Here is a 13,219-nt window from a genome sequence, read left to right on the forward strand (position 1 = left end):
TGAGGGTGTCAGATCCTCGGGAACTGGAATTACAGATATTTGTGAGCTGACATATGGGTACTTGGAATTGAACCCAGGTCCTTTAGAAAAGCAGCCAGTGTTCTTAACTACTGAGCCATCCCAAACCCCCTTCGTATACTAACTTTTAAAAATTAAAAAGTACTTAAAGAAAAAAAAATGTTAAAGGAACAGGGTAGCTGGAGAGGAGGTAATTTACAGGTAAGTTTTGCAGGGCTACTACTTAAAAGTGCACATCTACAAAATAAGAAATCGATCCCTCTGGAATTATGCAACACAGTAACCTTGGAACCAGTGATGATGACCTCTTAAAAAAAATTACATTCACACCAAGTCCTAAATCATGAGAAGGAAATAGAGTTGAGGGAGCAATGCTTTACAAAGTAGAAAACAAATTTAAGTTGCCAGGTCTGGAGAGATGGCTCAGAGGTTAAGAGCACTGTCTGCTCTTCCAAAGGACCCAGGTTCAACTGCCAGCACCCAAATTTAAGTTTCCTCAGGGAGGAAAGAATTCTGAGTTACAATATTAAAAAGTCTTATGTGTCCAGGATACAGGCTGATACAGACAAGCTACAGCTACGGTAAGGAGTCTAGATCTTATTCTACTTGTTTTCTGATCCCACTGAAGAATCATGGCAGTAATGCAAGTTACTCATTAAAAAAAAATGTACTCTTGCCTAGCACTCAGAAGACATTGTGAGTTTGATGCCAGACTAGTAAGTTCCAGGACAGCCACAGCCAGGACTATGTAGAGACCCTGTCTCACAAAAATCAAAAAACAACAATGAAATATACTCTTGGGGAGAAATTAATCGATAGTCTTCCAATAAGGATGAGAGGACCCCTAAAATACCAACTTATTGAGCAAGATGTGCCCATAGGTATAATAATGGTCTGTTACGGGGTTAACCAACCACTTCCTCATTAGATATGAAAACTGTTTCAAAAGAAGGAATTCATGCCACATCCTGGAACCCAAGACTGGAGAAATGGTTCAGTGGTTAAGAGTACCAGGTGCACTCAGGAACTCACACATGCACATAAAATAAAATGTTTTTAAAAATCAAAAATATTAAGATCAAGAAATGTAGCTGTGATGTAAAGCTGCTCAACTACCTACATGAAAAAGAGTAATGACACCAGGCAATGGGGGCACACGACCTTTAATCCCAGCACTCAGGAGGCAGAGGCAGGTGGAGCTCTGAATTCAAAGCCAGCTTGGTCTATAGAGTGAGTTCCAAGAGAGCCAAGGCTACACAGAGAAACCCTGTCTGGGAAGAAAAAATATATATATTTTAAATTGGGTTAGTTAGAACTGCCAAAGCAGTTAAAAAAAAAAAAAAGGTTAGCTTCTGATGTATTCTGCACGTAGTCCTGACAACCTGAGAGTGTATGACAGAGAAAGAAGTCAGCATCTCCTGTGGTTTGACTAGAATTATTAAGTAAAAGGGAAAAATAGGAAAGAAGTGTTGGCTAAAAGAATATCAATTTCATATTCAAAGTCAGAGTCTATAAAAGTGAGCACAACTTATATAAGGGGTTCAATGTGGATTTTGGGAGAGTCAGAACTAAATCTCAGCATCATATACATATAGATGGAACAAAGCAGTAAAAATTCTTAGCTAATGTAAAAGTCAGAGTAAGCGAAAACAAAATACCACAAAGCAAAACAGCTCCCGTCAGATATGACATTTACCTGATTTGTCTGTAAATCAGTTGAGCCATTACTTCTAGATATATAGTTGTTTCTCAAGTTCCCTAAAAACCACCAAGGCAGGCCAGCAACATCCCACTCCTCAAAATCAAGGTCCAGCCTAGATGTATCATCTTGAGTTAAATGTTCTATCAAGTCTTCATCTACAGAAATCAAATGAAAACAACTGTAGGTAACAAAGAAAAACCAAGATTTTTCCAAGAACACTTACCAATCTTTATCAAATAAGTAATAAAACAAACAAACAAAAACCCTATTTCAAATAAGAAGGGAAAAGAAATCAAACACCTTAGTGGAATGGCCCAAATCTCCCATTTAGGTTTCATTAACAAGCAGTAACACTGTGAGCAGAAGACAGGAAACTCTAAAAGCATCAGAATGCACTTGTCTAAAATGATTTTGAAATGGCCATTATCTGAAATTTTAAACATTCCTAACACTGTAATAAATAATGACAGTGACTTAGAACCAGGCATTTTAGCATAGACCTGCCTTTAATCATAGCACACAGCAAGTCCCAAGTTAGTCAAGCCATATAGTAAGATCCCCATCTCAAAACCAAATTAAAAAAAAAAAAAAGTATTGTTACAATGACTTGCTCTAATACATGTTTTGATAATGGCAATCCACTGGACTGCAAATGATAATAATAACATAGTAGTCTAATCCATGAGATCAAAGCAGGAAGGTACAGATCCTAATGGGGAAGTCTTACTGGTTCCACATATTTGGGATATTTATCAATAATACGTATGTTTTCTTAGGTAACAACCACTATCAACAGAGAACTCTAAAATGTCCAAATAAACACATGTATGTGCCTTTTCTAGATCAAGGGCTCCTTGAGATATCAGTGCCTAAAAGTCCCACAGATGACAAGGTCCCTCCATATTTTAAATTAGCCTGACAGTTACTAAGTTTACTATGGTTGTCATATGTAAGTTTTTCTTTCATATTTGCTAGTCCTTTTTGTAGTACTTTACCCTTTCCCTACTTTCTCTATGTTTTCTACCTCTTCCCAATGCACTGGACTTGATGATGGCAGTCACAGAAACATAAATATGCACAGACACATATGATTCAAAGATTTCTGCAATACACCAGTCCCTGTCAGAGCACAACTAATTACATCCTGTTTTCATAGGCGTATTTATGGCCAGAAAGATGTGAATTACATTTTTACCCATGCATTACTGTAATGATCCGAAACTAATTTCCAAGACAGAATCATTCAAGTTATCCCCATGTACTCAAGCTCTACAATTTATTATAAAAGAAATATGAGTAATTAATTCTTTCCACAGGTACATTGTTGTTGTCCTTTCTAACTACAGATCTTCCTGGAAATTCTTAGTAACCACCACAAAAATCATAGGCTTTTAATATAAACATTATTAGTCATTTTATTTTCTACAATATTTCTAGAACAATTCATTTCTAAATTTCTATCACAAATTACACACAATATTTTTAACTATCATTTTAAATAGCTTTTACTGAGTAGAAAATAAGAAATTTGAATTTAAATGAAATCACATTTAAAAGACAAAATTAACTTTAATTTATGTTCAAATACAGTGAGAAAACAATCCAGCATGATAAATTCAAATTTAATTTAACCAGCTAAAACAACTTTAATAACATAACTTTCTGAAATATAATCAAAAGTCTAACCTGCCTTTGACCCAATTATGAAGCAGGAACAAGTTACTACAAAACATTACGCCAGACTGGAGAAATGCCTCAGTGGTTAAGAGCCCTAACTGCTTTTCCAAAGGACCCAGGTTCAATTCCCAGCACTCACAAGGCAACTACAACTGTCTATAACTCCAGTTCCAGGGATTCTGACACCTTCATACAAATGCACAGAGAATAAAATTAAATATTTTAAAAACACCTTTATGCCATAAACTAAACACCTTTGGAAAATTTATAGTTTCATACATTAAAAAAAAAAAAACCCTCCATAATTTCAGAAGACAGTGTTACAATATTTTATAAGGAACTTCGAAAATATTGGTTAACTCACTCACCCTGACCATGTGTCTAGCAGGCTAAAAGGCTCTACCAAGGCAAAAGAAGTACTCAACTTGCTATCTAATGTTTGCCTCTATGTTGTTACATATACTTGCCATTTTGCAAACTGTAAATCTTTAAAAGTTAGCTGCTATCCCAAAAGCCAAGTCAGAATATGAACCAAAACTCAAAAGGCCGAGTACGCTGAATCTGCCCCAGAGAGTGTAGCATGAGCAAACCCATCAGGCAGCATCCTCTTCAGCTTGCTTGCTCAAGGAGGGTCCTGTACTGCCCACTGTCCATAAGCTGCCAAAGAATACCTACTATCTAGATATACCTACTATCTAGGTATTTCTAGAAGTATGGCTGAAGAAGGATAGAGAAGGGAGGGATTCTTAATCCAAAGCTTACCTCCTCTAGAGTCTCTGCATTTACGCTGTGAGGTAGGCAGTGTATGAGTATCATCTTCTTCAGTTCTTTTTCTGGAACTGGAGCACTCCGTTGCACTGTGCTGAAAGGGAAGGGTGTCTATTAGTACGGCTGATATGACTGGGACCAGGGGATGTAGCAGTTCCATTTTGGCTCACCAGTTAGTGTGCAACACAATGGGTTATGCACAAGAAAGAGAGCTCTGCAGACAAGAGTCGGCAAGTAAAGCAACACAACACCTCTCAACACCACAAGCTAGCAGAATCCCAAACTTGGGGAAGGGGAATAACCTCTGTACAAAGAAAAAAAATACACTCTTGAAAAAAACAGGTTGTCTGCATAGCCTACTTCATATTAGGCATAATTCAGAAAGCATGTGACACCCTCACCATATTCCAAGATGATGTTAAAGTTTTCCCAGATTTGAGGAAACTTTAGGAAATGGCACGACATGAACTTAACTGCAATGAGCCTGCTACCCTCTAATAGAGCAATTCTTTAAACACCCAAATATGTACCATCTTAAACTCGCACATGAGTGAACACACACACACACACACACACACACAGAGGAAGAGAGAGAGAGAGCAACTGGAAGAAGTGAAATCAGAAGTGCTACATCCCAAAGACACATTCAGAGACTGGAACTCTGTTAAGGGCAGAACAGAGAAGGTTCACTCTGTCCCTGGTCTGTGAACTCCCAAGGACTTTTCTTATTAAATTCTTACCACATTCACGAAAAGGCCTTGGGAGCCCAAGATCCACAGGTACAGAGAAGGGGCCACTCTGTACAAGAAAAGAAGTCACCGTGTGGTGATTTTACCTTCAGTCGGTCTTGACTTGGAATATCCATACTGTGATCCTGTGCGAGAGCGAGAGTCTGAGCAGCATCTGGATAGCAAGTAAACAAAAGGAAAACCTTCCCTGGTAATAACCATTCTTTCCACACAAAAATCTCAGCAGACAGCCCTAAGGCAGGCTTGTTCTCTATAGATGGACTTCTGCCTGGAAAAGACTCTCGTTCCCAAGAGGGGGGGGGAAACCCAAAACTGCTAAAAATGACAAAATCAAGACAGGCCATGTTAAAAGACAACACCAGAACAATCTGGAGGAAAGCAAAAGTAGCTGAATATGCTGTTCCATGGCACATGTTCAGAGTTTTGTGCAAAAAGTGGTCAAGCATAAAACAACAGAGTGCTCATCTCTTCCTATTTTGACAACTGCCTACCTTATAAACCACAACAAAAATTACTTGCCTATTTTAGTTTGTGTTTTTAAGTACCGTACAAGATCTGAAAATCAGGAATTTGCCAGCCTTGTTTCAGAAAACAATTCCATCTTCAAACAAACCTGCATTCTTAAATGTCAATGGTAATTATTTAAATGCCAATGGTGATTCCACACTCTGAGTTCCAATCACCTGAATTCAGACTGTCCCTGAGTCTTTTCAGTGACTACAGCATTTTCCAAGAAAGTGAATGTTTCTCTCCCAACAATCAACAGAAGTAGAAAGGAAAGAGAGGGGCAGTAGAGAGAAATTCTCTGTTTTTAGACTGTTGTCTATTACTATGTATAATGGACATTCATGTTACCCTTGCTTAAGGAAATATGGGATGGAAGTTGGTACTCTCCTTCCACAATGGGTTCTATGGATCAAACTCGGGTCATCAGCAAGTACTTTAACACATCTCACAGGCCAAACAGACATCCACATCCCTATACTGCATTAGCAAAGAGTGAAATGCATCCCAAAAACTTAACGAGTCTCAACTGAAACAAAACCTAAAAATATGACTATAGAAAAGCACAAGCAACTGAGACACTAACCTGACCAACACCATGTAACTGATCCATGTAACTGAGACACATTCAAGCGAGCTTGCTGAGGACTGGGTTCACCACCCACTAGCAGAGCCATTGAGAAGCTGCTCGTGAAAAAAAGCAGCAGCACCCAGTAGTCTGACAAGAACCTGAAACTACTCTGACAATTCTGTCATTTTGCACAAAACAAACCTTTTACAAAATTGTAATAACATTTCTAGAAGCATGTTTATAGTTAGAACATTTTTATAGTTAAGTGAGAATAAGTTCATAGATAGCATTTTCTGGCTAAAGTCATCTTCAAAACAAGATCAAAATAACGCAATCAGCTGTTCTTTTGTTTTTGTTTTTTAAGCAACTGTGGTTATTATTTAAAAAAAAACTTATTTAGGCTAAACTACTCAAAAACAAAAAGAAATTATCTAGAAAACTACAATACAGAAAGAAATTTAAAACTAACCATAAAGCTTGTTATATCTATTTATTTTATTAATGTGCCTGGGAAAGTTGTAAAAAATATTTAGAAAGAACTACCTTCATTTTAAATAATGACCATTTTCTTCAACAATCAAAACAGATAAAGATCTAACCCACTTGTACAAATAAAACACATGCAATCCTATTTATTTTCAGGTCAACAGTGACATCCAATTATAAGCACTAACTGTAAGAGCAAGTCAGAGCAGACAATCCAAACTCCTCACAAAATTCCCTATAAAACCCTGTATAACAACTCTTTAAAAAGTTCTCTGCAGCTATTTCCTAAGGCACCATTATGCTATGATTATATTACATATTGCCAGTGAGGGAATCTAGGGAAAGAGCAAAACACACTAACCACTTAATTATTTTTCTTTCTCCCTGAAACTGGGTAGCTACGTAGCCCACACTAGACTGAAACTTGAGCTCTCCCATGTCTCTGCCTCCCAAGTAATGAGAATGCAAGTGTTCACCACCATATCAGGAGTCTGTGGCTTTTTATAAGTACAAACTCTTCTGAATGACAAGTTAAATAAAAATAGAACTGTGGGCTGGAGAGATGGCTCAGCAGTTAAGAACACTGGCTGCTCTTTCAGAGGACTCAAGTTCAATTCCCAGCACCCACATGGCAGCTCACAACTACTAACTCCTGCTCTAGGAGATCCAACCCTCTTTCACACAGACATATATGCAAGCAAAACATCAACGCACATGAAAAAAACTAATTTAAATAAGTAAGTAAAAATGGTTTAAGAACTTAATAATCAGAAAGAAAAATGTGTGTCCAAAAAATTGGGAGGATGAGCACATTCTGTTTGAGTTAAAAAGGGTTAAGGACATATAACTGTGTGGCATAATGGGTAATGCAAGGGCTGGCCAATGACCATGAGTCTGTTTACTGGACAAATCACAGGTCAGATTTAAAAACAATAAAACCTTCTGTTTCTTTACCTCTAGGACCTCCTCACAGGATGGCTGTAAAGATGAACTGAATTGTTAAATGTTCTTTAGAATACTCTATAGAAAAAGACATGCAGAAAAAGCAGAAGAAAGAAACTGAGAAGAAAATTGTCAGAACTATGCTCACTCTAAATATTCAGAGGATGGTTCAGAAAATAAATTTAACTAAATATACACATCAAAATTATAAAATCACTCATGTATTTCAAGCCACCAGTGACTTTTCAAAGAAAATTTTAGTTCACAAATGACTTACTTTCAATAAAGCTGCCTCTCATTTGCAAAGCTTCCCCTCTCCATGTCTTTCACTGACATGGAAAGAGAGATTTATAAAGATTCTTTGCAGTCTATTTAGTTCCATGAGCATAAAAAGTCTAGTGAAGTGGTCTAACTTGGGTGATGCTGCTCAAATCTAACTAAGGCAAACAAAAGAGAGAGTTTCACTGTCCAGAGTGAGAGTGTCACACACATTTCAGTAGCATCTCTACCCCACCTCTTTGGAAACCAGACTCCAAAACAGCCAGTTTCCACCCCAAAACTAATAAATGCAAAGGCAGTAAGTATCTTAAAGGTCTGAGAAGAGTCCAATTGGCTTGCAGATAACAAGCTGAGTGTAGTGGCTCATGCCTGAGATCCCAATGTTCAGAGGGCTGGGACAGATAGTTATTTCCAAGTTCGAGGCTACCCTGGGGTACACAGCAACTACAATGTATGACTCTGTCTTATAAGAAAGAAAGAAAAGGGGTTCTAAAAAAATTACTAAAATCATTAAAGTGAAAATTTTTTGAGAGAACTGTTATAATAGATGGATGACAGCAACCTACCAAGAGCCCACAGAATCATAGATGAAAGAGGGGCAGGATTACATAACTAAAGTGAGCCATACAGAGGTGGAAAAAAGTCCAAAGCACCATCAATGACGATCTATCAGCAAAAACATTTAAATTTCAATGGATCTATTCAAGCATTACTCTAAATCAGCAAGGGTAAAGAAACACAAGTGCAATGATACAATCTGTCAATTCTATAATGCAGACAATCCTACAGGTCAAATTACCCAAATTTTCAATAAGTATGATGACACTCAAAAGGAGTATCCTATATCACAGTAGAGTGGCCATACTAATTTACTGAACATTTCAATAGCTGGTAGTGGAGATTTTGAATGCTTCTAACACAGAAAGACACTAAACTTGAGATGGTAGATATGTTAGTTATCCTGATTTGATCCATGAACATTCTATATGTAACAAAATATATGGTACCCCCACAAATATACACAATTATGTGACATTTAAAAAAAGGTGTCAATTTAATGTCAAACCAAATCTCTCTCTCTCTCTCTCTCTCTCTCATACACACATACACACACACAAAGAGGGCAGTTAAGTTTTTTTTTTTTGTTTTTATAATAAACCCAAGGACATGTGTGGGCTTTGTTTGGCTCCTCACTTGAACAAACCAAAAGTAAAAAGTACTTTTAAGATGAGTGAAAGGAAAAACAAACTAAAACTAGCTTATTCACTAGGATTGGGGAACATTTATTTTATCATTACTTATGAGTACAGTAATGATGTGGTTATGCTTGAAGAGGAAAAGTCCGTATCTTAGACATTTCTTTTAAGTATATTAAGATGAAACAAATACAATGCAATGTTTATAATCACTAAGTTTAAGCTGGGCCTGCTTCCACAGGCCCAGAGACCCAGCTACTAGGAAGCTGGTGGCAGGGGAATCCACAAATTCAAGGGCTGCCTGGACTACAGAGGGAGTTCAAGGCCAGCACAGGCAACTCAGGGAGATGCTGTTTCAAAATAGTAAACAGAAAGCTAGAAACATAGGTCAGTGGTAGAGCACATAAATACAAGGGCCTCGGTTCCCCTTGCTGTATAAAGAGAAAAAAATTACATCGAGGTTGTAGGCACCTCTTTTCTCTCTAGCTTCGGTATGACTGAATTTATCCGTTAGAACTTACTTAACAGTAATACCATGTTGTATGACAGTCGTTCATAGATCCCTCCAGTCATGTCTCACACAGCACTCCATTTTCATCTTGACTCTTGTGCCCATTACTTGCTCCCTTAAACTCAAAGCTTCAATACAGACTGAAGAAACATATAACATACCTGTGTTATCAAAGCCTGATGTGACAAGATTCTTTCTTAGCATATCATAGAGAGGGCTGTAAAAAATAATATATTTGTGGTTTTCCATTAATTACATATTCCTGTGGTATGTTACCTTCCTACTTTCTCTTAGATATAGAGACAATTTTTTTTCCCCACAATTTTTTTTTTCAAGACAAGGTTTCTCTGTGTAGCCTTGGCTGTCCTAGACTCCCTTTGTAGACTAGGCTGGCCTCAAACTCAGAGAACCATCTGCCTCTTGCCTCCCCAAGTGTTGCCATTACAGTTGTGTGTCACTGTGCCCAGCTTTCCCACAATTTTTTAAAATAACTTAAATATTAAAAAGGAGCCAAGCACAGTAGTGCTTGCCTAAAACTCCAGCATCTGAGAGGTTCAGGCTGGAAGATCAAGTTTGAGGTTATTCTTAGCAACTTACTAATTTTGAGCTAATGAGAGACACTATTAAAAAAAAAAAAGTGAATGTCCAGCCCCTGCTATCTTGTCCTCAATAATAATTTGATCAAATTTTATTTTATTAACTATTAGTTACCCAATTAGGGAGATTTCCCTTGAAAATTATTCTTTCCTTCTAGATGTCAAGTTTCATGTTTTTGATTGAGAAATGGGGGTGTGAAAGGAAGTTTTATCAATGTTAAGAGAAAATAAGCTCAGAAGAAAACAATCACTATTAAGGGGAGAACCACCAGAAGGATGAGAATGGGGCATAGATGGCTCAGCTGAAGAGCTCTTACTGAGCAACAGAATCCAACTACCAGCACCAACATGGTGGCTCACAACCACTTATAACTTTAATTCCAGGGGATCTGTCACCATCTTCCGACCTCCTTGGGCACCAAACATGTACAGAGATAAGCATGCATGTGCAGGCAACACATGAAATAAAACTTTAAACAAAAAGAAAATTTGAAGGACACCAGCTCCTCAGTTACCAACTAGCTTGAAAGGGTAAGCCAATGACATGGCCCCATGTAAGCTGTGAACACCACATAGGTCAAATTTACTCTACTTGATTCTTACTGGTTTCACTAGAAACCCCAAACTGCCATGAATTTCTGTATTTTTCTTATCAGCACACACCTCCTCCTTTCTCTCTAACACCTCACAAACTACTCTAGTGACATGACTCCCTATTCAGTCTTTATCCAAGATGCTCAATGAGAAGCTCTTCTTCCAATTAGTCCCTCTAAAAACTGTTACAGCTTACTCAGCTCACCTTTTGCATCCTCAAGGATGCCTCTGACAATATAAGACCCAATCATTCCTCATTTCATGTACTTCTCTTCTATAGCTCTTACTGTCATGTTATTTTATCACAACATATAAAGATGATTACTGTACCATATGTTCCATCAAATCAGACTGTCTACAGTTCAAACCACTCTACTGTGCATGTTTCTCACTGGCTATACAACATATACAGTCCCTAAAATACTTACTGATTGAAAAAAAAATAATAGCCTATACAGATTAAATGAGCAGGTAAAAGTACTCAAAGATACATAAACCCTCACCCTCTTTACCTTGGATCTTTCACAGAAAAGCTCTGACATCCAAGTAGGTCTCCCAAAAGATCTCCACCACAATATACCATATGTTGCTCCTGTTGATCATAGAGCTGCTTCACCATTATGTACTGGCCTAGATAGTGCATTACCTACATGAAAATGAAACACTATGAAATGATATGCCTGACTATTCCCAAACCACAATTACCCATGAGTGGCTGAGACATTTTGCTAGAGAAAGACATACAAGACTGCCAGTGTTGGGATACGAACAGCAATCCCCAAACAGGACAGTGATTCCTACTGCTAGGTTCATCCACTCATTCATCAACAGAGCCAGTGACTTTTACACCAAAAGTCATTGTTGATTTGACAATGAAAAAAGGTAGCAACTTAGTAGTCTACTGGCATGGGTCCACTGTTTAATGGACCTGAAAAGAAAAGGCCAGACAGACTATGTTTTTATTTGTTAAAGACCTACATTCTGGCTTTTTCATTCCAGGGTTCAAAATCTCATGATTCTAAACTTGAAAAGTACTCTTTTACATGTACATAAAGCATGTTATAGATCTTTATTATATCATCTAGGCTGATACATTGTTTGCCAATAGACCTGGATAAATTTTTTAACAGGAAAGGAGGAAAGGGAAAGGGAAGGAACTGGGAGATACACCTACTGAAATATTTTTTAATGCTTCATTGTTTATTCCCTTCTATCCTCCCATCCTGACCCTGAAATGTTTTTTAAAATTAGGTTAAAAAAAACAACAACACAACTTTTTACTCAATAATTAAGTTCTTATTAAATATCACAGGCAAATCAAAGACATCTGTAATCTCTGCAGTAGTACTGATAGATACAGCACTTCTAACGATAAAAAAGAGCTCCATAATTTTGTTTTCTGCTCAGGAAGGTGAAGGATCGATCTGCCATACTAAATGCAAACTGTTCAAATACTCTTTTCCAGTTAAAAAAAAATTCAACGTGCAGGCTAAACACATGGTTCAGAGGTTAAGAGCACTGACTGCTCTTCCAGAGGTCCTGAGTTCAATTCCTAGCAACCACACGGTGGCTCACAACCATCTATAATGAGATTTGGTGCCCTCTTCTAGTACACAGGCATACATGCAGACAGAACACTATACACATAATAAACAAATCTAAAAAAAAAAAAAAAAACAATGTGCTTTGATGGTTTATAAAAAAATCTTCCAAATACTATGTTATTTAAATTCCTAAACATTCAAAATGACTCAGTACTCAGAGTATCTGACAAATGTACAATGACAAAGTTACTGCATCAAACTGCTGCCTCGAAGGAAAACTTGCAAGCTATGACATTTTAACCTACACCTTTGGCTTTTTAACTCCCAGGTCAATGAATTTGCGGATGACCACACATATATTCACTTATTCACTTCAAAAGGAACTCTAGGAGAAACAGGAAATTAACAAGGCAGCCTTTACAGCATGAGCTGCTCCTTTAGTAGCACAACTTCTGTTCTTGCCCTGATTTCCTAACTGTGCATATGATGGCCTCTATTCAACCATTCTTAAAATTGAGAACTGTCTTTGGTAGCTTACCTCTTTCATGGTGAATACTTCACCTTGAGCACCTGCTGCCTGCAAAATCTTCAGAAGTGGCAGTTTTGGTCGTACCTGCTATAAACATAAAACATTAAGACAGAATTTTCATGTATCTGACAGGCCTGGAACTTACTATGTACTAAAGAATGACCTTGAACTCTGCACAAACCCAGCATAAAGTTGCTATTTACATTTCAATTAGATTTATTTCTGAAATATTAAGGAAAAGAAATCTTCCTTAAAAGCCTTAAAACCTCTTAGAGACACATGCTGCCTTTCTGATAAATCATTTACAACAGGAAGTACACTCATACCTACAAAGATGACAATAAATTTTTAAGAAAATTGGCTGTTGGCATGCAAACAGGAAAATTAGCATATATGTGTATTTCTGGCGGAATTGTAAAATGATTTACTTGTTGTGGGGGAAAAAATTCAGCAGTTCTTAGAAAGATGGCTCAGTAGCTAAGAGTACTGGCTGTTCTTTCAGAGAAACTGAGTTCAATTCCTAGCACGTCCAAGGCACCTCACAACTGTAACT

The 13,219-nt window shown here is 37.4% G+C and overlaps 1 protein-coding gene across 7 annotated transcripts in view; it reads right to left on the bottom strand.

Moving 5' to 3' along the window:
- Mdm4 (MDM4 regulator of p53) overlaps positions 1-13,219 on the bottom strand; it is a 45,410-nt gene that overhangs the window by 17,646 nt on the left and 14,545 nt on the right. For 4 of the 7 annotated variants that reach the window (XM_021636384.2, XM_021636388.2, XM_021636386.2 and 1 more), the window contains exons 3-8: positions 12,676-12,753; positions 11,106-11,239; positions 9,565-9,620; positions 5,001-5,068; positions 4,160-4,259; positions 1,715-1,875 (exon numbers count right to left, since the gene is read on the bottom strand). In XM_021636384.2, coding sequence (XP_021492059.1) covers positions 1,715-1,875; positions 4,160-4,259; positions 5,001-5,068; positions 9,565-9,620; positions 11,106-11,239; positions 12,676-12,753 — 597 coding nt within the window. Of the gene's footprint in view, positions 1-1,714; positions 1,876-4,159; positions 4,260-5,000; positions 5,069-9,564; positions 9,621-11,105; positions 11,240-12,675; positions 12,754-13,219 lie in introns of those variants that run through there. The other 3 variants (XM_021636387.2, XM_021636385.2, XM_021636389.2) reach the window with 2 other exon arrangements.

The sequence above is a fragment of the Meriones unguiculatus genome, chromosome 11, assembly GCF_030254825.1.
Source record: "Meriones unguiculatus strain TT.TT164.6M chromosome 11, Bangor_MerUng_6.1, whole genome shotgun sequence".
Lineage (NCBI taxonomy): Eukaryota > Metazoa > Chordata > Mammalia > Rodentia > Muridae > Meriones > Meriones unguiculatus.